Source organism: Bombus huntii, chromosome 7, assembly GCF_024542735.1.
Source record: "Bombus huntii isolate Logan2020A chromosome 7, iyBomHunt1.1, whole genome shotgun sequence".
Taxonomy (NCBI): Eukaryota; Metazoa; Arthropoda; class Insecta; order Hymenoptera; family Apidae; genus Bombus; species Bombus huntii.
In genome coordinates this window covers 3,966,935-3,987,551 of record NC_066244.1, presented here as the reverse complement: position 1 = coordinate 3,987,551, position 20,617 = coordinate 3,966,935, and the positions used below count along the sequence as shown (strand labels likewise).

The following is a 20,617-nucleotide window of genomic DNA, read 5'->3' as shown; positions in this document are numbered from 1 at the left end:
ATGGAGGACTTCAAATAAAAACTAAAGAATGATATTATTTTATAATAAAAAAGAATTGTATTTATAAATGCTAAATGAAAGTTTTTGAAAATTTTGTTCAAATAACATTCCTATAAAACGCTTGAAATTCATAATACTTCGTATTAAATTTTAATGCACATCTAAAATAATTACAAAAGTATATAATGTTTCCACATATTGTATATTTTCTAACTATGAAAGAAAGAAAGACATGAATAGTATATATGCATTGGCTTCAACAAAGTTATAAATTACACAGCGGTTCTGACATTATTGCCATTCTTAAAATAAAAATTCTTCATCCGTATGATAATATTTAATACATATGGTAATCAATGTAAAATTAAGGTGCTCCAGTAAGTGCCTAATGTCATATATATTTTAATTAAATTCGAGCTCTTAATTTTTGTATTTTGGATATACTACGGGCAGTGACTATAGCATCTTTGTAAAAGAACTTGTTTCGCATATAGTTAATATTAAATCATTGGAGATTATGAGAATTCAATTAAGCTTAGTGTACAAATAGCATTATGTATGGCACAAGGTACAGATCAATATTCATTATAGTATTGAAATTGTATTGCCAATGTTTTTCTTCGTTCACACGTACTTATGATACGAAAAGGGATCATTGAGAATGTATATAATTAGTAACAGGTGTAAGGTATGCATGTTGTTTTATAATATTCAGAAAGTATACAACTAATTGCATATTAGTATATCTGGATAACTTGATTTATTTACACTATGTCTTATTTAAAGTCCATGCGCCTACTGTTAAATGATAGTAATGTCGTTAGAGAATGTTTTTGTTTCCGTTAAAGTACATCATACAATTATAACAAATTTTGTATGTTATCTATTCCCAGCTTTTATTACCAAACAGAATTTGAAAATAGCCTTATGTCAGTCAAGCTTCTCGTATTTAAGATGTATTAGACTCGAATTGTTGAATATTTTGTAAAACATAACATTTATCATTCCTCGAACTATGATATATGACAATAACTAATTAAAATTAAATGATAACGACATAATTCAAATACGCTTATCGTCATGAGGATACTGCAAGTGATAAATAAATAAATGAACAAGATCTTACATGTTGGTAATAGATATTAGAAATGATAAGTAATATGTTATCGTAATCTATTCTATTCTTTAAATTTTTGTTGCGATTCTCAAAAGGTAAAATGAGACACGTCACTGATGCTACGATGTTTTGTTTCACTTTTCAAGTACGTTCCATAACAACCAAAAAAGGGGGGATTGACAAGTTATTTTAAACTTGGTTAGGCTTGGGACTAATCTGTATATTGATGTAAGCATAAATAATGAAGCCCAATCTTAAAACACCGCAATCAGGCCTGTGTAATTTTGATACAATTAATGAAAGATGATAATCACATAGCGTTTTTTTTTTTTTCTTTGTTGCAATTGTTAACTGCGTTAACAGCCCATAGCCATTTAGAATAAGAACGTTTAACCATACAAACGCTTAAAACAAATTTTTCCCGTACTGCAGCTTTTTCAACGTATTTGACAGGAAACCAAATAAGTTTCCATTAAAAGACTTTTAAAATCAAATTAAATTAGATCAACTCTCTATTATTTACTAACAAAAATGTCATTTATATAGAAATACCTTCAAATGTAGTATAATATGTCATTGTAGTAGAAAAGTAAATTGTGATACTAAACAAAATTTTTAGCTTCTTAGATGTCCTTTGATCACTTTATCTCAAATTTTAGACATCCATCTTTGGCACAATGTGTTAATTAAGCAGAAATAGATTATATATATATATAAGTAGAAAAAAGAACAATAAAACAGCAAAAATGTATACACTTTCCATCGCTACAAAAATTCAGTACATAATCTGTCATTATATAATGAAGAACTAAATAAACATGAATCGATTCATTATTTAAACTATAGAGGAGCACGGTTACAAACAAGTTCTTTTTCGAATTCTAATTACTTAAATGTAGTAAATTCTATCAGAAGAACAAAAATGAAAGGAAAAGATGGAAAACAGAAAAGATTGAACAAGTGTTGAGATATTGTTTGCTAAACACAATGAGTATGCATACATTGTTTTTATGTCTAACATTTATATATATGTGTGTATATATATATATATATATATATATATATATATATATATATATACGCATACAATATATACACGTACAATATATACACGTTATATATATATATATATGTATAATATATATATATAAGAATGTATATATGTACGTATATGTACCATTAATGAAAGTAAATTATGATGATATTATTACGGTGATGAAATTCAGTTCAGTTGATTCAATATTAGTGTAATCATAATTAAAGCACTTGCATGTGCATATTTGTCTCTAGCACTCACACATTGTCTTTTCACTAAGGGAAATAGAATACTTCACTTCACTCTTTAGATAACACTTTTGTACACAAAGCAGTATGTATCTATTTTTCTTTTTTCTTTTCCTTGTAAAACAAGATGTAAGAAGTATAACAGTTTCACAATTAACAGAGGAGCAGCGAAATAAACAGCTCAGTCCCAACTGGCGTCACTCTCACCCTCTTCTTCTTCCTCCTCCTCGTCAGAGAACATGGTATCATATATATAATCTGGATCATGTAGGAACTCATCACGACTTCTTTTTCTTAGCCCCATTCTACGCTTCTTCGTTGTTAGGGCAAGTTCGTCTTCTGTCGTTCTCTCCTTACGAAATTCGTAGACTAGTGGATAAATATATTCAATTGCAGCTTGGACAGCAGCAACATTGGGAGCTACAATGTACATTTCAATTTACTCAATAAACATAATAATTAAGATCGTATACGAAAACAATATATTTCCTTATAGATTTTTACTTCAATCTTCATAGTAGATAAAGTATTTATGAATGTCGTTTATGCCAAGCTATGGATATATTTACCAGCCGTCCTTCAGTGTTTATAATTGAATGTCATTCGTCCGTATGTTACAAATTGATTCTTCATTGCAAATTTCTGAATGAGACATTTTCTATTCTAAAACACACTTGCGATCTTTCATCCATAGCATTGCATAAATAACATTGTGTTAACGAGATATTTCATTCGCGATTGCAAAAGAATTAGTAATTCATTCAACGCAAACTTTAATCCAATAGTAAAACAAACCTGTTACAGTGACACTTCCAGTAGAAAATATTTTCAATGTAGCTTTTGGTTCCTTCAGCTTGTATGTGACACCAGGATGTAATTCTGGCTCATAACTAAATAAAACGAATACATGAATATTTTTGACTATAATACATTATCGGTATAATAGATTATATATAAAAGGGTATATATCAAAATCATTGTTAGTCAATCAGTTCAATTATTTCTGTAAATCATATAGGTTTATTTAAACATACATCAGTATACTTACTCTGCATTTTCTTTATGACATGATGAAAATGATGTTATCTTGATTGCAAATGGCATACAGCATGTACCCAGTACATTAACCACTCTATAATTGTTAAATCGTACTTTGAATCCAAGCTTCTGAAGTGAACGAGCAAAGCGGCGAGCTGCTATCTTTGCTTGAACTTCACTAGTTGCACCGGTACATGTTACTTTGCCAGAAGACCATATAGAAGCAGTAGTATATGGTCTCCTTAGTTTCATAGTAATCATCTACAACATGCATGCATATACTAAGAACATTGCTTATAAATGTTATTCAATATTTCAAATTATTTAGAATCTAAAAATTATATTAAAACCTAAAGATCAACTTGTTCGGCTAGAAAGTTTCATGTAGTCCTAAATTGTATGTATATCTCGCTTAAAATTGAACTATGGCTTTAACGATCTTGAAAGGAAATTTACGATACATCCAACATATTCTGATATTTCTAATTTAATATATATTAAAGCATAGTTATATTCTCAAGTAGAAATTAATATTATATCAAAATTATACTAAGATCATTTTCATTATCATACAGATAATGTATGTTATATAATCTAGGAATGGGATAAAATCAAGGAGTGTACCATTTTATTAAACAATTAATCATAATCTTTTACTGTTAATTACAAAAAACTAAAAGCCAAATGTAAAATATTTATGATTAATTTATAACAAATAGCTTTATATCTTCTTCGCATCTTATTAACACTGATACTTTCTCTTGTTATTTTAATGTTTAATATTTTTTAATAAATTTTTATTCACTGCTTAAAAATACATTGCAAATTTTATTAAAGTATGTAAATTGTTGTATGTAATTAAGAAAAATCAAGTATGTAAGCGTTCTAGTAATGTAATTTAAATTTTCTGCATAGAAACATTGAACAGAAATTAAAGATATAAAAATTAAGCTTACATCACAATCAAATATATTAAATATAATTAATTTGCTACAAATGTAAACAAAACGAGACTACTTCAAAACATACCCCATTCTCTCTTCTATATTCCACATTAGATCCATTTAGTGCAATTTCTCGTAAATTTAAATGACACCTAACACTGAAGCTGCAAACTACATTATTGATAACGATATCCAATTCACGAGGTTCTTGTTCATGAGGCTCCATGTAAGGTTGGATCTGTCCATCAAATATCCTCTCATCTTTTTCTTCTTTACATATGTTGGTATTGTCTAAATTCTTTACATCCTCTACGTGATTTATCGATGTGTTTGTTAAAGGTTTCATGCCATTCTTTTGAATAGCAGTTGCCATAATATATCCCTACAGAAAAACAAATAAAAAGAAAAAAAGAAAATTGAAACTACCATTATCCTTTGTATATAATCTAACATAGAAACATTAATTAGTAGCGTTACATCACTTATTACTTTATACAACATAGCATTTCGTCTTATGATTTATAAAGTAATTTTTAAACAATAATGTCCTGGTTTTTTTTTTTTCATAAAAGCCAATTTTGCTTGATTTAAGTACTGGGGAATAGAATATCTATTTGTTATATCACTAAATTAAAAAAATTACTGATTAATTAATATAACATCGCCGTTTGTTATGCCATTAATTATCAGAAATATTCATATATATAGTATCATTTAAATTATTTGTAATTCCATCAACTATTATGTAAATCGATATATACTTTAATCTTAAATTTAATGTTAGGCGTCCGCAGTTCCCAATTTAAAAAATTTTAAGTTTGTATTCCTCAATTTTCAATGGCTTTTCATTTATATTGAATACCCAAAACATAAGAAGCTCAAAAAATCATACAAAAACAATAACTGAAAAATACGATACTTCTAAAAAAAAATGATCTTATATGGTAAAGTAAAGGTTCAAGTTTCTTTCTCTAAAAATTTAAATAACTAATAATGACATTTTATGTAAAACAACATGATGTTACTGATGTTACCTCACTGGAATGATATATGATAAGTATGCAGATACATCCTATAAAAAATATATCAATTTTAATTCAGAAAGATAATGAATTTCCGGAGGAAGTTAAATTGAAATTCTACGAAATTGTTTTAAAATTACTGCAAGTGAAACATAGCGGAAATGCGCAAACATTTAAAAGAGACGATGTTTATAGAAGCACGCGAACGTTTAATGAAAATTTTCGTGAGATGTATTTCAAAAATGCTGAGAAATGTTCGAAAGGTTTTCTCGGATGTTAGATGAGGTGACAGTAAGAAAAGATGAAAAGCACAATTGCTATTCCTTATAGCGTTAAATGACTATAGTACTAAATTAGAAGATTAAAATCTCGATCAACAGCGGCAAACAAAATAGAAATCGCACTCACTTGTACCTATGTTATATGCTTTTTTATTAAAGATAACTTCTTTGTTGACAAGTGCCAGGAGAACGCAAAGTTAACTCAATAATCACTGCCATTGTTTTCGGCCATCTTCACTAGACTAGCTACTGATCAAAGTCACGGACGCGGCAATGATACATAAAAGAGAATACTCATTGATAAAGTACAGCCGTGTAATTTCCCTAGTATATTTTTAAATTTTCCACTAACTGTTAAATTCTATATAAATTTATATATGTTACATCTTCTTCAGTAAACTGTATCAGCATTTAAATAAATATTATATTTTCTATCTTATTGTATGTTAAGTATCGAAATGAAAATATTACCAATAAATTTAAATATTGCTACTTGGAATTTCCCTAGATTTTTTCTAGAACTTAGATGCCGATGTTTCATAAGATCTTCACCTTATTTTAATTAATTAATTAAAAGACGAATACATAAAAATGATTAATAATGAAGAAAATATTTTCGCATAACCTATTATATTTTCTAATACTACCATTTGATTGTAACAAATCAATTATATATACATATACGGATTAATTTAAGCAGTTGTAAATCGATATCGTGAAATCTATACCTAATGGCAGTTTTCGTTAATATCAAACTACTATTCATACAGTTAATATCAAAAACTATTTTCAAAAAAGAAAATGGCCAGATGCAAGAAATATAGAGGAATATTTTATTAATCAATATGTTTATTTAATAAAATTACGAGTATAATAATAATAGTAGTAATAAATAGTAATAAAATAATAATAATAAAAATAATAATAATAATAAACTTAGTATAGTAGTAGTAATAAACTTAGAATAATAATAAATAAGCTTTAGAACAGTTTTATTAAAATTACTGATCATTGCAAAAAGTGTAAGAACTAAGAACAAGCCGTGGAAAACTTTCACAATATATACGATGTAATTGTCATTTACGTGATATAAGTTCGCAACCACATTTGTGGGATAGTGTAAAACCATGGACATTGTAGAACCTACCGCAGTGTAAAGTTTATACAATTTCAAATAATTCCAACAAATACTACAACAGTTCGATTTGCATTTAATGCTGGATCTTTATGAAACAGTATAATCAATTATAATCTTTTTTCACGCAATTTTAAACTAAATCTACCAATTAAATCGAAGAAATTGTCTTTATATCTTGTAGTAATGGCAAATAATGGTATAATAATTGTTTATTGCAACGTAATCGTCAATAAAAACATTACGGATCATGGTTGCTTATAGAAATATAATCGTGTTTTAGAGGATAATAAAAGCGAAGGTTCGGCTGAAATCGAGGGAGAGAATGAAAATGATGAAAATGAAGAAGCGGAAAAGATTCTTATCATAGATCCTGATAGCGATGTTCGTTTTTATTATTCCCTTACTACTAACTTCATCAATAACAACTTGAAAGTTTATAATGACATAATTCTTATATATATATATATATATATATATATATATATGTATGTATAATTATTTCATTAATGTTCTAGGAATTAGATTTCAATCATTCGAGACTAACAAAATTAGAAAATTTGGAACCATTGAGGAAGATACATAGATTGTGTTTTACGTGGAATCTGATAAAGAAAATTGAGAACCTTGATACACTTACAACTTTGGTCGAGTTAGAATTAAGAGATAATCAGATTGTTGTTATAGAAAACTTAGATGCTCTTGTAAATTTGAAGTATGTTACTACATTCCTTATAAGTAAAATAAAAGATACATTTTCTTTTAGTAAATATAATAAATAGTAAATTTATCAAAATAATATCCTAAATTTCTTGGACATAAGCAAATATTATATTTTCAGACTTTTAGATTTATCTTTTAATCGCATTAAAAAGATAGAAGGATTGGACAACCTATTGAATTTACAAAAGTTATACCTGTCGTCAAATAAGATTCAGTGCATTGAGAATCTGTCACATCTAAAGAACCTTACAATCCTTGAGTTAGGTGATAACAAAATAAGAGAAATAATTAATCTTGAAGCACTTGAAAATTTAACAAGTTTGTTCCTTGGTAAAAATAAGATAGCAAAGATAGAAAATTTGGGCTGTTTACAAAATCTTCAGTTATTAAGTCTTCAAAGCAATCGCATTATAGAAATAGAAAATTTAGACGAATTAAAGAATCTTGATCAGTTGTATTTATCTGAAAATGGAATAACATGCATCCGAGGATTATCAAATTGTACAAAAGTAACAACTTTTGATCTAGCAAATAATAAAATAAAAAAGATTGAAAACATTGAACATCTTGAAGATTTAGAAGAGTTCTGGGTAAGAATATGATTAAGAGCTGTATATGCATATTTAAATACTATTTGATACTTAATGTATTTTCCAGATAAACAACAATGAAATTGAGGATTGGACAACTGTAGAAAATTTAGCAGTTAATAAGAAATTACAGACAGTGTATTTAGAGCATAATCCTATTGCCAAAGATCCAAATTACAGAAGGAAAATTAAACTGTTGCTGCCATGGCTTGTCCAATTAGATGCAACACTTTGCAGATAGACAATATTGTTCTGCAAAGTAGACCTCTTTGATAACTCTTTGAAACTGTACCTATTGATACTGTTGCCTATCTCCTTCTAGTATTACTTTAAAAAATTATGTATGTACAATTCTATCAATGAGAAGTATGAAATAATTATGTCTTTTTAACTAGAAATGCATTCCTTTTTTTACGTTTTATTAGCAATTTTGTTGATATCACATTGTTAAACGACTGAATTTTGTCATTGCTTTCAACAAGAAAATAATATAAATGCTCAAGGATAATTGTTTTCATAATTTGTACAAAAGCTTTTGAAGTAGAAATTTGGGAATAGTATCTTCTTTATACCTTCATATGATTATACAGTATAAACATTTTTCTTATCTTACTTAAATTGTGGGTACATTGACCTGTTCTGTAACATTTAATATTTTGAGGAACTTCTCTATATTGTTCTCTTATTATTGAGAAAACTTTATATATCCTGATACAATAATTTTTAAAAATTGTACGGAACTTTAATTGAAAGATGTTCAATATATTTATACGAGAATAGTAGCACAAGCAATAGAAGGAATTATTGAACAGTAATTGTGTGAAGACATTGTTGAAACTAAATTGTTTTAAAACCACATACTTCAATTTCTACTTGTAATATATTCGTAACAGAATACTCAATGTATTTATTTCATATTTCAATGTATTGTAAAGTATATGACTATTGCAGAATCTTTACTACATTAGGAAACCAATTACATTCTCATTCGATTAACTTTTTGCGCGACATACAGTACAGGGCAAAAATAAGTGGATAAGGTAGGGGAAATAGGTATCAATGATGTTTCATTTCATACGGATTGTTTGCACAGAAATGTAAACGTTAATTTCAATTATTTACCAAATAATGTACTTCGATTAAACCTCATTGATAATTCTATCATCTGTCCGTATACCCTTTCATTTAATAACATAACATCGTGTACTGTAATTTTATGCTTATTGATATATACATGTGAAATATATTGAGATTATGTAAATATGTATTTATTAAGTGACTTACATTCACAAACATTATTATTATTTCCGTCAAAAGCCTTGATCGTCGTGCAATTTTTACTTGAATAACTATAGAACGAATCGTTGCAACATTTATTGAAAATTATTTTACTGAATTTATGGATGGAACATTTCAAATTTTGCTAATTTTTATGAATCGTTACACTCTGATATATGTATGAATATGATACACTAATGGTTCCACTAAAATCTAATTATGTACAAAACTAAGATATTGTTATTTAATTATTGTATTTAAATTTTCATTGTACGCTCATACATTCACTATACATATAATTTGAAATATATATATTTGAGTAATAATTACAAATAGTAATAATTATGTAACAAAATAATTTTGGACGTCTACGAATCTCAGTATAGTTATTAATATTTAAGATATAATATATGCAAAAGAAATGTGATTTATTAATTTGATGATTACATCATGTTTCTTGCCCATATTGTTACATTTGTTCCATTCTAGACTGAAAAACTTGTAGAATTTAATTAGTACAACTGTTCCTAAAATTATTATTTTTAATGTAAATATATAAAATGAACTCGAAACTTTATTGCCGGTCCAAGTTAAAATTGTAAATTGAATTTTTGTTCTTAAAAAAAAAAAAAAAAAAAAAAAATTTACAATATATTTTCTTATTTTTTTTTTATGATACTCTTGTTAAATAAGCGAAGAAAAGTATATTTCGATCATTCAATACAATATAGAGAACAATTAAGTTGATTAGTACTCAGTAACATCTAATTATTCGCATTCTTTTTATTTCTTGCCCCCTCTTGTATTCCATTTCTATCATAGTGAAGAAAATGAAAAAACAAGCACTGAATTTTGTTTCAGGACACAACTTTTATCTATAGCTTTTATTTATGTTATGTGATAATTTTCGAACGGTGAATTTAAAAATTACCCCCAAATTCCTAGATCCAACATCGATCATTATCTATCTCATATCTTTCTTCCTATGTACATACGTACTATGCAGTACTGACGACACAAGAGGCCACAGAAGCAAGGAAATTACTGCTCTCTATCGTCCACCGTTATGCGTTTATTGTGTATTATTTTATTTGTATATATGGCACTTTCGGCCAATACGCGTACTCATTCCTATGACTGTGTTGAAAATATCGGAAATAGCCAGATCCGTATTCCTTTATCGGTGAATCTGTCGATGTATGATGCCCTCATGGATTTTGACGAAACCTTTTTAATTACTTTGTTACGATGTAAATGTAATATGTAACGAGAAAAATGATAAAAACGGGCAGTCAGGCCTGAATGACCTTGAAAAACGTAAAATACCGTCCAAGGTTAAACTTCTTTTACAAGTTTTTTCGTATTTTCTGACAGTACCCGACGAATAGAGACGAAATATAATGGTTCTCAGTCTAGGCATAAATGTTTAAGACTTATCTAAAATTTGATACTCTGAGCCTACTGTATGGACCACTCTGTTTTACGCATCAGATAGATTTTTACACTTTAAAGCGTTACTAACGAGGGAGATAGGTGTTCTGGGAATTCCCGTGGTGAGATAATTCCTTTTAGCGGCGCGGTGTGTTATCCCAATTCCCGATAGCGGCGCTCCGATCGAGTTGTAAATACTAGACTTTTCAAGTTAGACCATTTTTCAAGTTTCAGTTCCCTTGGTGCAGCGCGATGTCATGTTTTCAATTGAACTCTACTCTATTATGTAAATTTACATTTTTTGTATGACATGACATTGACTAACATCTTTTTTGTATGACATGAAATACTATATACTTACGATATACGATTGAATTGAAAGTTCAACATGAAAGACAACGATATTTTCGTTCTTGCGAGACAGGCAGGCGAATAGAGATGTTGCTGTTTCTGTGTGAGACATTCATAGCATATCACGCATGCGCAAAACATGAACCTTTTTTCCTTCAATATTGATTTTTCACGACTTAGTTTTGGAATGATTACTTCTATGTTTTCGGCAGAACCAATTCTAGTATTAGCTGTGCTGAATAACATGACAATACTACATCGGAACCCATATTTCGTGTTAGAGGAGACAGAGCCGGCTCTAAAGTCAAGACTGTTATATATATGAATGCCGGACTCCCGCATTGTTGCCATTCTTGTATTTAGCAGGCTAGTACTATAATCGGCCGTGTTTTCAGTATATGAGTATTCAGGCCTGTTTATATGATCATCGCCAGAACTGTGTAAATATATGATCGTAGTTCAATTACGGGACGATAACCGGACGATTTGTTAACAATATCAGGGAGTTCCCTCAGTTTCATATGAAAAACTATTCCTCGACCTTTCATGAACTAAAAGTCGCAAAAGTGGAATATATTACTTATCGTCTTTGAAATTATTATTTTCAAAGTAAGTTGTTTCAACTTACTTTGTTATTTTCAACTAACTTGTTATTTTCAAGGTAAGTTGTACTCATTTTAAATGTACGATTATAATTTTTAAGTATTTTGATTTTCTTTATAAATATATTATTTTTTAAGACTCTTCTTATTATCTAAGTTATGGAGACAGATATAAAGGAGTTTATACCAAGACCTTATCAGATTGATCTATTTGAAACTGCATGTAAAGAAAATGTTATTATTTATTTACCAACGGGAGCCGGAAAAACATTTATTGCTGTTATGCTTATTAAAGAATTAAGTGCGGATATACGACGGTATGAGTCATAAATTACACATTTTTGTCAGTTATTGTCATATAGTATATAATCATATTTTCACCTTATCAATATTTAAACATTGTGCTATGAATTTTATATATAGGCCTTATGCTGAAGGCGGTAAACATACCATATTTATAGTGAATACAGTACCCTTGGTCATACAACAAAGTGATTATATTAAAAGATTAACTGGTTTGTCTTGTGGAACACTCAGTAGCGAGGAAGGAGTTGATTTTTGGCATGATGAAGAATGGAATGAACATCTAAACCAACACGAGGTAATGAAAGTCAATTATAACTTAGAAATATTGTTGCAAATATTGTTTTTATAACATTATACGAATATATGAATTATAATATGAATTATAATATGAATTAAAATCTTAAAGAATGCTGTATTATAGGTTTTAGTAATGACATCGCAAATCTTAGTAAATGCACTTTGTCATGGATATATATTTTTGAATAGAATAAACCTGATTATTTTCGATGAATGTCACAGAGCAGTAAATGATCATCCTATGCGACAAATTATGCAACTCTTTGAAAATTGTCCTAAAGAGGAACAACCAAGAGTATTAGGACTTTCAGCATCATTATTAAATTCTAATGTGAGGCTGAAAAAAGTACAATCAGTTATGCAGGTAAATTTCATATAATCACATTAAAGAAAAATTTTATTTTAATTAATATAATATATAAATTTTACTGTAGTCTTTGGAAGTTACATTTAACGCAAGAATAGCTACTGCGACTGTAGCTGATAAAAGTTATTATGCATCACCAATTGAAGAAATTATTCAATTTGACCAACATATTATAGACGATGTTGGGGAGTGCATAAATAATATTATTAAGGAAGTAGAATTAATGCTAAATTGCATAGCGTTAAAAGATAATCTGAAGTATACTGAGTCAAGTGCAGAATTTAGACCAAAAACTACTAGTAAAAAGCTGAGTGGCATATTAAGAAACATTCAGTACCACTTTCTACGTACAGGTATTGTATATATAGTGCCAGGATATATATGGTACACTCAAGAGCAAGAGGTTATTCTATATGCAAAACTAAGCCGGGGAGAAAATAAAGATTTTTGCCTTTTTTGTTTGTAGGTCTTGTTTCAGGATAATTAAATTTAATTTGTGATTCATTAAGTATATTTACATTCAAGCTAATGTATGAATTTTGAAACTTAATTTTCTCAAAGACAAGGTCTCAAATAAAAAATATATTTTTGTCAACCTTGCATTAGAATAATCTCCTGTCCACCTTAGGACATATCCTAACATATTGTATGCATAAAAAATAGGATGCAGAATAATTAACAAAATTAATTATAATATAATAAATATAATTAAATTTGTATGTATTCTTCTCTAGTTTAGCAAATTTTATTTTGATATAGGAATTTATGGCGCAAGCAAATGTGTTTTACTTCATTTGATTCAATTAGAATACTTGAAAAAAAGTATAGATGATGTGGTATGTAAATATTAAACATAAAGATATATTGAATTTTGTTCGTTTATATTGTGTAATGTAATATGTAATATTTAGGAAACACTATATATTTTGGAATATCTTATAACAAACGTAATTAACTGTAGAAAATTATTAGAAGATAAAATGAAAGGGAGTCCAGAAAAAGAGAGAATTTACAAGTGAGTTACTTCTATTTATATTTATTGTATAATTCGTTAATATTATTTTGAAACAATATTATGGAATTTCAGTTATTCATCTGATCAAATTCGAAAACTTCTCAAAGTATTGAAAGACTTTTATAATAACAAGCATCATGATCAGGTATTTTGCTGTATTATTTTCGTACAACGTCGATTCACTGCAAAAATATTATATCAGATATTAAAGGTAAAGAGTAATTTTTATGTTTACAATTTATATAAATTTATCTTTTTCTCATTACTTTGTAATTTGTGTAATATTTTAGAGTATATCCTTGCATGACGAGGAATATAAATTCTTGTATCCAGAGTTTGTGGTAGGTGTGTCCAGTAATCCTTTTAAAAATCCCAAAGAATTGCTATGCGTATCAGAACGGAATAAGGAGGTTTTGCTCAGGTACGATATTTTAGAATAATAATACAATCTATTATATACAAGCTTATTTATTCAATTTTAATATAAAAGTCAGCGGATACATTAATACATCACTATTCAAGAAATACACAGTTCTCTAAACTTCTCCTTTTTCCTTTTTCTTTCTTTTTCTTTTTTTTTTTTTTTTTTTTTTTTTTCAGATTTAGAAATGGTTTGATAAATTGCATTGTTGCAACAGATGTTATAGATGAAGGTATAGATGTGCCGAAATGTTCATTAATCATTAGGTACGATTTGCCAATGGATGTAAGAACATATATTCAAAGCAAAGGGAGAGCACGGCATGCATATAGTCAATATGTAGTATTGCTACAAAAAGATGACTCACAGTATCTACAACGACATATTGAATATAAAAAGATAGAACAACACTTGAAACAGGTGCCATTTTCTTAAATTTTATTCCTTGTCGCATATATTTTCATACCGATTTTCTGCTTAATAAAATATACAATAAATTGTACAATCAATTTTTTTACGTTGTCAATGAATACTAAATATCAGTAATGTTAATAACAATCAATGATAGTCGAATGTATAAGCGGAAAAACATTTTGCCGCCGACATCGATTAGCGATATTAAAAAAAAAAAAAAGAAAAAACCTTTTTGCTGTTGATAATGATTATCGGTAAACAAAATGAAATCCTGGTCATGGATAATGGTTAATAGCTTGTTATACGGGGCATAACTGTATATACATATAAATTTGCTCACTTTTTATCTTTTAACTAGCTTCTAGTAGACAAAACTGATGAACGTAACGTACCAACTGAAAATGAAATACAAAGTGAACTATATCAACATGACATAGAACCATATCAAGTAACTAGTGATGATGGACAAGTATGTTGTATAACAGAACAGATGGCAATTAGTGTAATAAATCAATACTGTACATCTTTATTGAAATCAAAATTTGCGTGTTTATCACCTATTTGGACTTTACGTAAAATTTCAAAAAATTATCCGCCACTGTATCAGGTATTAGAGGTTGAAATATTTTAAATCTTTTTTTCTCTTGTGCAATGATTGTAATTTCCTTAAATAACGTTTTAGGTTTCTCTTACATTACCATCTATATCTCCATTCAGAAGTACTATTCTTGGTGATCCTATGATTTCTATTAGCAGTGCAAAGAGATCTGTTGCTATGAATATGTGTATAGAATTACATAAAATCGGAGAATTATCTGACAATTTAAAGCCAGTTACAATAGAAACACTTCGGAAGGACCTAAGTTATTTATTTCCAAATTGGGTTGACGAAGTTGAATCAGAAAAAAGTTCAGTAGGAACATACAAGAAAAAGCGACATCATCAGTTACAGGTAAAATAAAACAAAAATTTATTATTTCATTGAGCAAAATGTAGTAAATGTTGTTACTAAAAACCACCATTTATATGGTATAGTTCCCATCAGCTCTCTATGGTGCATTTCCTCTTCCTCAAGAGATAGTGTATCTTCACATACTTCATGCTACACCTAAGTATCCTGCACCACATCATGATAATCGCTATTTGACATTCTATAATTTGTTACATAATAGTGCAGGTTTTGGTATACTTTCTACAAAGCAAATGCCAGAGGTATAAATTTCCATTTGTTTTCTAATCTTAATAACAAACATTCTATACGCTTATACATTTGCTTATACATTTTATACTCTTATTGTAGATACCTTCTTTTCCAATTTTTATGCGTGTTGGTGAATTAAATATTGATGTGAAAGTAAATCACGCAAAAATGATTTTAACTGAAGAAGAAGTTATATATTTAAAAAGGTTTCATACTTTAATATTTAGTGATATCGTACCAGTTATAAAAACCTTTATGGTATTCGATAATTGTAATCGTGATAATTGCTTTTTAATTGTGCCAGGTAAATGAAATTTATGATTGAACGGGGACAGATTGGAAACTTTCGATTTTCGGAATTGCCGCTAGGTGTTCCTTTATTTATTATTACCATTGCCATTCCGAAAGCTTTTCAATCTGCGCTATGCACTAAAATAATAATTCTATATAGATAATAAAGATATATTTATGTATTCTCTTTCGTACTATATAAGATACCATTAATATTAGGCCTTTTTAAATATCTTCTATTTTAGTGCTATTTTAAAATATAATTTTTTAGTTAACGAAGACTGGGACATAAATTGGGAAGTTACGAAACAGTATAGTTCTATTGAATATATATCACCACCAATTCCATTCCGTTTTAAGAGTTCTGATTACGAACTAGCACTGGTTAAACCTAACTATAGAGCTGCAGACACATATATTGTTACCCAAGTATGTGATGATATCATGCCCAGTTCATGTTTTCCAACTGATCACTTTTCGACGTATATTCATTATTATAAAGAAAAACACAGATTGGTAATAAACAATTTAAAGCAGCCAATGTTAGAAGTAAAATCAATATCAAGGGCAATAGATTATATAATGCCTAGGTAATACATAATTCTTTATATACATATTGTATACAAATGAAACTAAATTCATAATTAAATCGTATTTCTCTATACAGAGATAAGAGTGCTGAATCAAAGAAAGAGCATTTAGTTCCAGAATTATGCATTAGAATTAATTTTCCAGCCTTATATTGGCTCAAAGCAACAACTTTACCATCTATATTGCACAGAGTCTCACAGCTCTTAATTGCAGAAGATCTAAGATACATTATTGCTAAAGAAAGTGATTTAGGAACATTATCAAATAATATGAAATGGCCTTCATTAGTAATAACTAACCAAGAAAGAGAAGACTCATTTGAGCCTTTATCAGAAATTTCTACTACAGAAAATATTGATAATTTACATCCAGAACCAATTTCAAATGAAACAGAAGCAAATGGTTCGTGTACATATATATATATATATATATTTACTTATTTATTTATTTATCTATTTATTTATCCATATATATTATATCTCCTATACCTAATATAGTTTTTAGATACAATCATTGCTTGTCATAAAACATTAAGCTTACAAATTTCTTTAAATTAAAAGCTAGAACCTAGAGTAGTCTATATCCTTAAAACGTAGCTAGCTAATCTATGGTAACAACATTCCTTTGGTTTTAGATCGCTATTCAGTTTCCCTACTAGTTGCTCGAAACTCTACTATACACACATCTCCCTCACTGATCTACCTCCTAGTAAATTTTTCATCTTTTCTCTAATTCTCCATCTCTTCTCTTATTCTTTCATAAATTCCCTCACAGAGCATGAAATGCAACAAGGATCCTCTTCATCTAGATTATACATTCGACACTTTTGGTTCTCTTCCTCTTTATGTTGTATTGCACTAACAGTTATCATATGTCAAGGGAGAAATTAGGTCTGAAAAATTTTTTCGTATCGTGGCCAATACGAGTAAAAAAGAGTAATTAAGGGTTACAGAGCTAGGTGGGATACCTTGTGTATATATATTGTTAATTTATTTTTACTTTAAAGATAGTTTGTCTATACGTAGACTATATATTCTTATACATTAATAAAATGTCTATTTTCATATAATATGAAATTATTTCACTAGAAATATTTTCACAGAATTATATCACTATCCATGGTCAAAACATGAAGAACAACCAGATTTGGACAAGAATATCGAAGAAATTCAGCTAATTGAAATAGAACACTATTGTCAGTTTATGAACGAAACACAGGATCAAAATAATAGTTCAATTGTAATATTCTATATCTTTTATATACATACTATACATACGTTTCACTTTATATTTCTAAAAATTTGAGCAACATTTCTCTATGTATAACATTGTTATCTAACATTTATTTATAATACTCATGAAATGTATTATTTCACAGAAAAATGACAAAATTAATTTTTTGAACAAACCATCAGTACCAGTACCGGTTTTGCAAATCTTGTCATTAAAATGTCCGTATGGCCCCGGTCCTGGTCAGATCGTGTATGTAAGTATATTCTTAATTGTTTTTGATTTAGTTGTAATCAGTTAATCTAGTCTGTTTATGAAAACAAATTTTTATAGGCATTAACTAAAACAGGACATGATGCGTTCAATTTAGAACGATTAGAGACATTAGGAGATGCATATTTGAAATTTATTACATCATTATTTTTATACAATGAGTTTCCGAAGCATAGTGAAGGTTATTTAACCGCACTGAAAGGAAAAATTATTGGCAACCGTAATCTGTATTATTGTGGAGTTAAGAAAAACATTCCGGGATGTATGAAAGTTGACAGTTTTATACCTTTGAGTAATTTTATTGCACCAGCTTATACAGTGTATAGGCAAGTTCAAGATGTGTTATTACATGCAAAGGTTTGTATTATTTGAATATTCCAAAACTAAATCATACACACAGTAAATTATGTAGTAATATAGATGATGTAAACTAATAAGTTGTAAAATTTAATGAAGTAAATTGATTAAATTTATTGAAAAAACAAACTCTGCGTAAGGTGTCACCAAATGTTTTATATGAAATTGAAATACCTCGAGATGAGCAATTAAGTGGACATATAAGTGAAGCCACGAAAAATGCAATACAAACAAAAATATTAGATTGGGAGACAGCAGAAGCACAAACTGGTATGGAACATTATCTTGGAATACAAACAGTTTCTGATAAAACAGTAGCAGATTGTGTAGAAGCATTGATTGGTGTATATCTTAGAGTAAGTACAAAACAAAGTTTTATAATATTGTAATAATTTTTTTCTAATATGAATATTTTCATTTTTCTAGAGTATGGGTATTAAAGATACTTTAATATTATTACAATGGTTTCAAATTTTACCATATAAAATTGATGCTAATGAATTATTGTTTGGTACCCCTCAGAATCCTATAATTTCTGAAGGGAACATAAATCATTTAATGCCTTGGGCTTCCAATATAGAAACAAAGCTTGGATACAGATTTAATAATAGAGGGTATTTACTGCAGGTAATTAACATTTTACAACAACTGAGTGTTTTATTTTTGATGGATTGTTATATCGAGTTTTTTAATACTAAGATCTAGTTTGGCAACTTAGTTTAACTAAAAAATATAACTTTCAAGTAAAACAGTTAAATGTTTTAGGCCTTTACACATCCTTCATATACACCGAATAATATGACTGAATGTTATCAGAGATTAGAATTTCTTGGTGACGCAATACTTGGTAACAGAATGTTTATGAATGTTTATGAAAACCTTCTTTTGAACGTTTATTGATCAATAAAATATTAAATGAATATGCTTGACTTAACGTATAATTTCAGATTTCCTAATTACAAACTATATCTATGAAAGTTGTGGGAATTTAAACCCTGGTGCATTAACAGATCTAAGATCTGCTCTTGTTAATAATATTACTTTTGCATGCTTGACTGTAAGACATGGTTTACATATCGCTTTACTATCTTATGCTCCAAAATTAAATAATATTATTGAACGATTTGTGAAATTTCAAGAAGAAAGAAATTATGCTGTGAATGACGAGGTATTTTACATTAATAAAGGAAACGTTAAATACATTTTGAATTATTTAAATATATATATGTAAATGTATTTCTGTATTTGTATATAATACATTCTATATTTACAGCTTCTATGGATTTTATTAGAAGAAGACGAATGTAATATGGCTGAACATGTAGACGTTCCTAAAGTTCTAGGAGATATATTTGAATCTGTAATAGGTGCAATATATATGGATAGTAATAAAAATCTTACAGTAGTATGGAACATTGTATATTCCATTATGCATAAAGAAATCGGTACGTATTTATGAAAATAACATAACAGTTTTATAATAACATTAAAATTGTTAATAAACATTATTAGTTGTGGTAACATATAACTTTTATTTAGACGAATTCAGCAAAAATATTCCAAAACAACCAATTCGTGTTTTATATGAAACTCACGGCGCACGCCCACAATTCCTGTGAGTATTATTAGTAACAATTAACATTTCATCTTCGTTAAAATTACTTAACAATTATATATTTTCCCCAGGAAAGCAACTATTATTGATAATACGAATATTGTCATGGTTCCTTTAAAAGTAACCATTGCTGGGAAAATAAGACATTTTTATGGGTTCGGTGCTAATAAGAAACAAGCGAAGTGTGCTGCTGCAAAGCAAGCTATAAAAAGCTTCTTGTGTAAGAAATAGATCAATATCATAAGACATTTTTTCATGTTCACTGACGGTTTTACCTACTTATGTTTCTTCCCTTCTTCCATTTTCTTCTATCTGCAATAAATAATATAATAGTATTACAATAAATAGGATAATAAAAAAGATCATCAATATTGTCTATTTACTTATTATAGTCATATTAGATTTACGTGCAGTGTTTGTTGTTTTCGTTCTTCTGTTAAATT

General features: G+C 28.3%; 3 protein-coding genes and 1 long non-coding RNA gene across 4 annotated transcripts; 2 read left to right on the top strand and 2 right to left on the bottom strand.

Annotated features, from left to right (window-relative positions):
* Nucleotides 1–183: 183 nt before the first annotated feature.
* LOC126868102 (TATA box-binding protein-like 1) lies at nucleotides 184–5,976 on the bottom strand. The gene is made up of 5 exons (XM_050623323.1): nucleotides 5,814–5,976; nucleotides 4,469–4,765; nucleotides 3,450–3,700; nucleotides 3,197–3,291; nucleotides 184–2,821 (listed from the first exon to the last, which is right to left on the bottom strand). Exons 2-5 carry the CDS (start codon nucleotides 4,754–4,756, stop codon nucleotides 2,583–2,585), a joined length of 873 nt encoding a protein of 290 aa, XP_050479280.1. The 5' UTR covers nucleotides 4,757–4,765; nucleotides 5,814–5,976; the 3' UTR covers nucleotides 184–2,582.
* A 415-nt stretch (nucleotides 5,977–6,391) lies between these two features.
* On the top strand, nucleotides 6,392–8,532 carry LOC126868096 (protein phosphatase 1 regulatory subunit 7). The gene is made up of 5 exons (XM_050623309.1): nucleotides 6,392–7,020; nucleotides 7,105–7,205; nucleotides 7,340–7,536; nucleotides 7,663–8,134; nucleotides 8,202–8,532. Exons 1-5 carry the CDS (start codon nucleotides 7,008–7,010, stop codon nucleotides 8,373–8,375), a joined length of 957 nt encoding a protein of 318 aa, XP_050479266.1. The 5' UTR covers nucleotides 6,392–7,007; the 3' UTR covers nucleotides 8,376–8,532.
* A 1,503-nt stretch (nucleotides 8,533–10,035) lies between these two features.
* On the bottom strand, nucleotides 10,036–11,352 carry LOC126868109 (uncharacterized). Its single transcript, XR_007690530.1, has 2 exons — nucleotides 11,205–11,352; nucleotides 10,036–11,122 (listed from the first exon to the last, which is right to left on the bottom strand). It is a non-coding gene; the product is annotated as an uncharacterized LOC126868109 (long non-coding RNA).
* Nucleotides 11,353–11,814: 462 nt separating this feature from the next.
* Nucleotides 11,815–20,543, top strand: LOC126868074 (endoribonuclease Dicer). The gene is made up of 26 exons (XM_050623246.1): nucleotides 11,815–11,855; nucleotides 11,935–12,113; nucleotides 12,220–12,397; nucleotides 12,524–12,763; nucleotides 12,834–13,119; nucleotides 13,526–13,602; nucleotides 13,678–13,781; nucleotides 13,854–13,992; nucleotides 14,072–14,202; nucleotides 14,382–14,622; nucleotides 14,975–15,223; nucleotides 15,299–15,568; nucleotides 15,652–15,828; nucleotides 15,917–16,121; nucleotides 16,380–16,698; nucleotides 16,776–17,101; nucleotides 17,802–17,938; nucleotides 18,078–18,185; nucleotides 18,263–18,559; nucleotides 18,700–18,915; nucleotides 18,986–19,186; nucleotides 19,325–19,406; nucleotides 19,507–19,727; nucleotides 19,833–20,004; nucleotides 20,099–20,174; nucleotides 20,246–20,543. The coding sequence occupies exons 2-26, from the start codon at nucleotides 11,956–11,958 to the stop codon at nucleotides 20,403–20,405; spliced, it is 4,770 nt and encodes a 1,589-aa protein (XP_050479203.1). The 5' UTR covers nucleotides 11,815–11,855; nucleotides 11,935–11,955; the 3' UTR covers nucleotides 20,406–20,543.
* The last annotated feature ends 74 nt before the right edge of the window (nucleotides 20,544–20,617 follow it).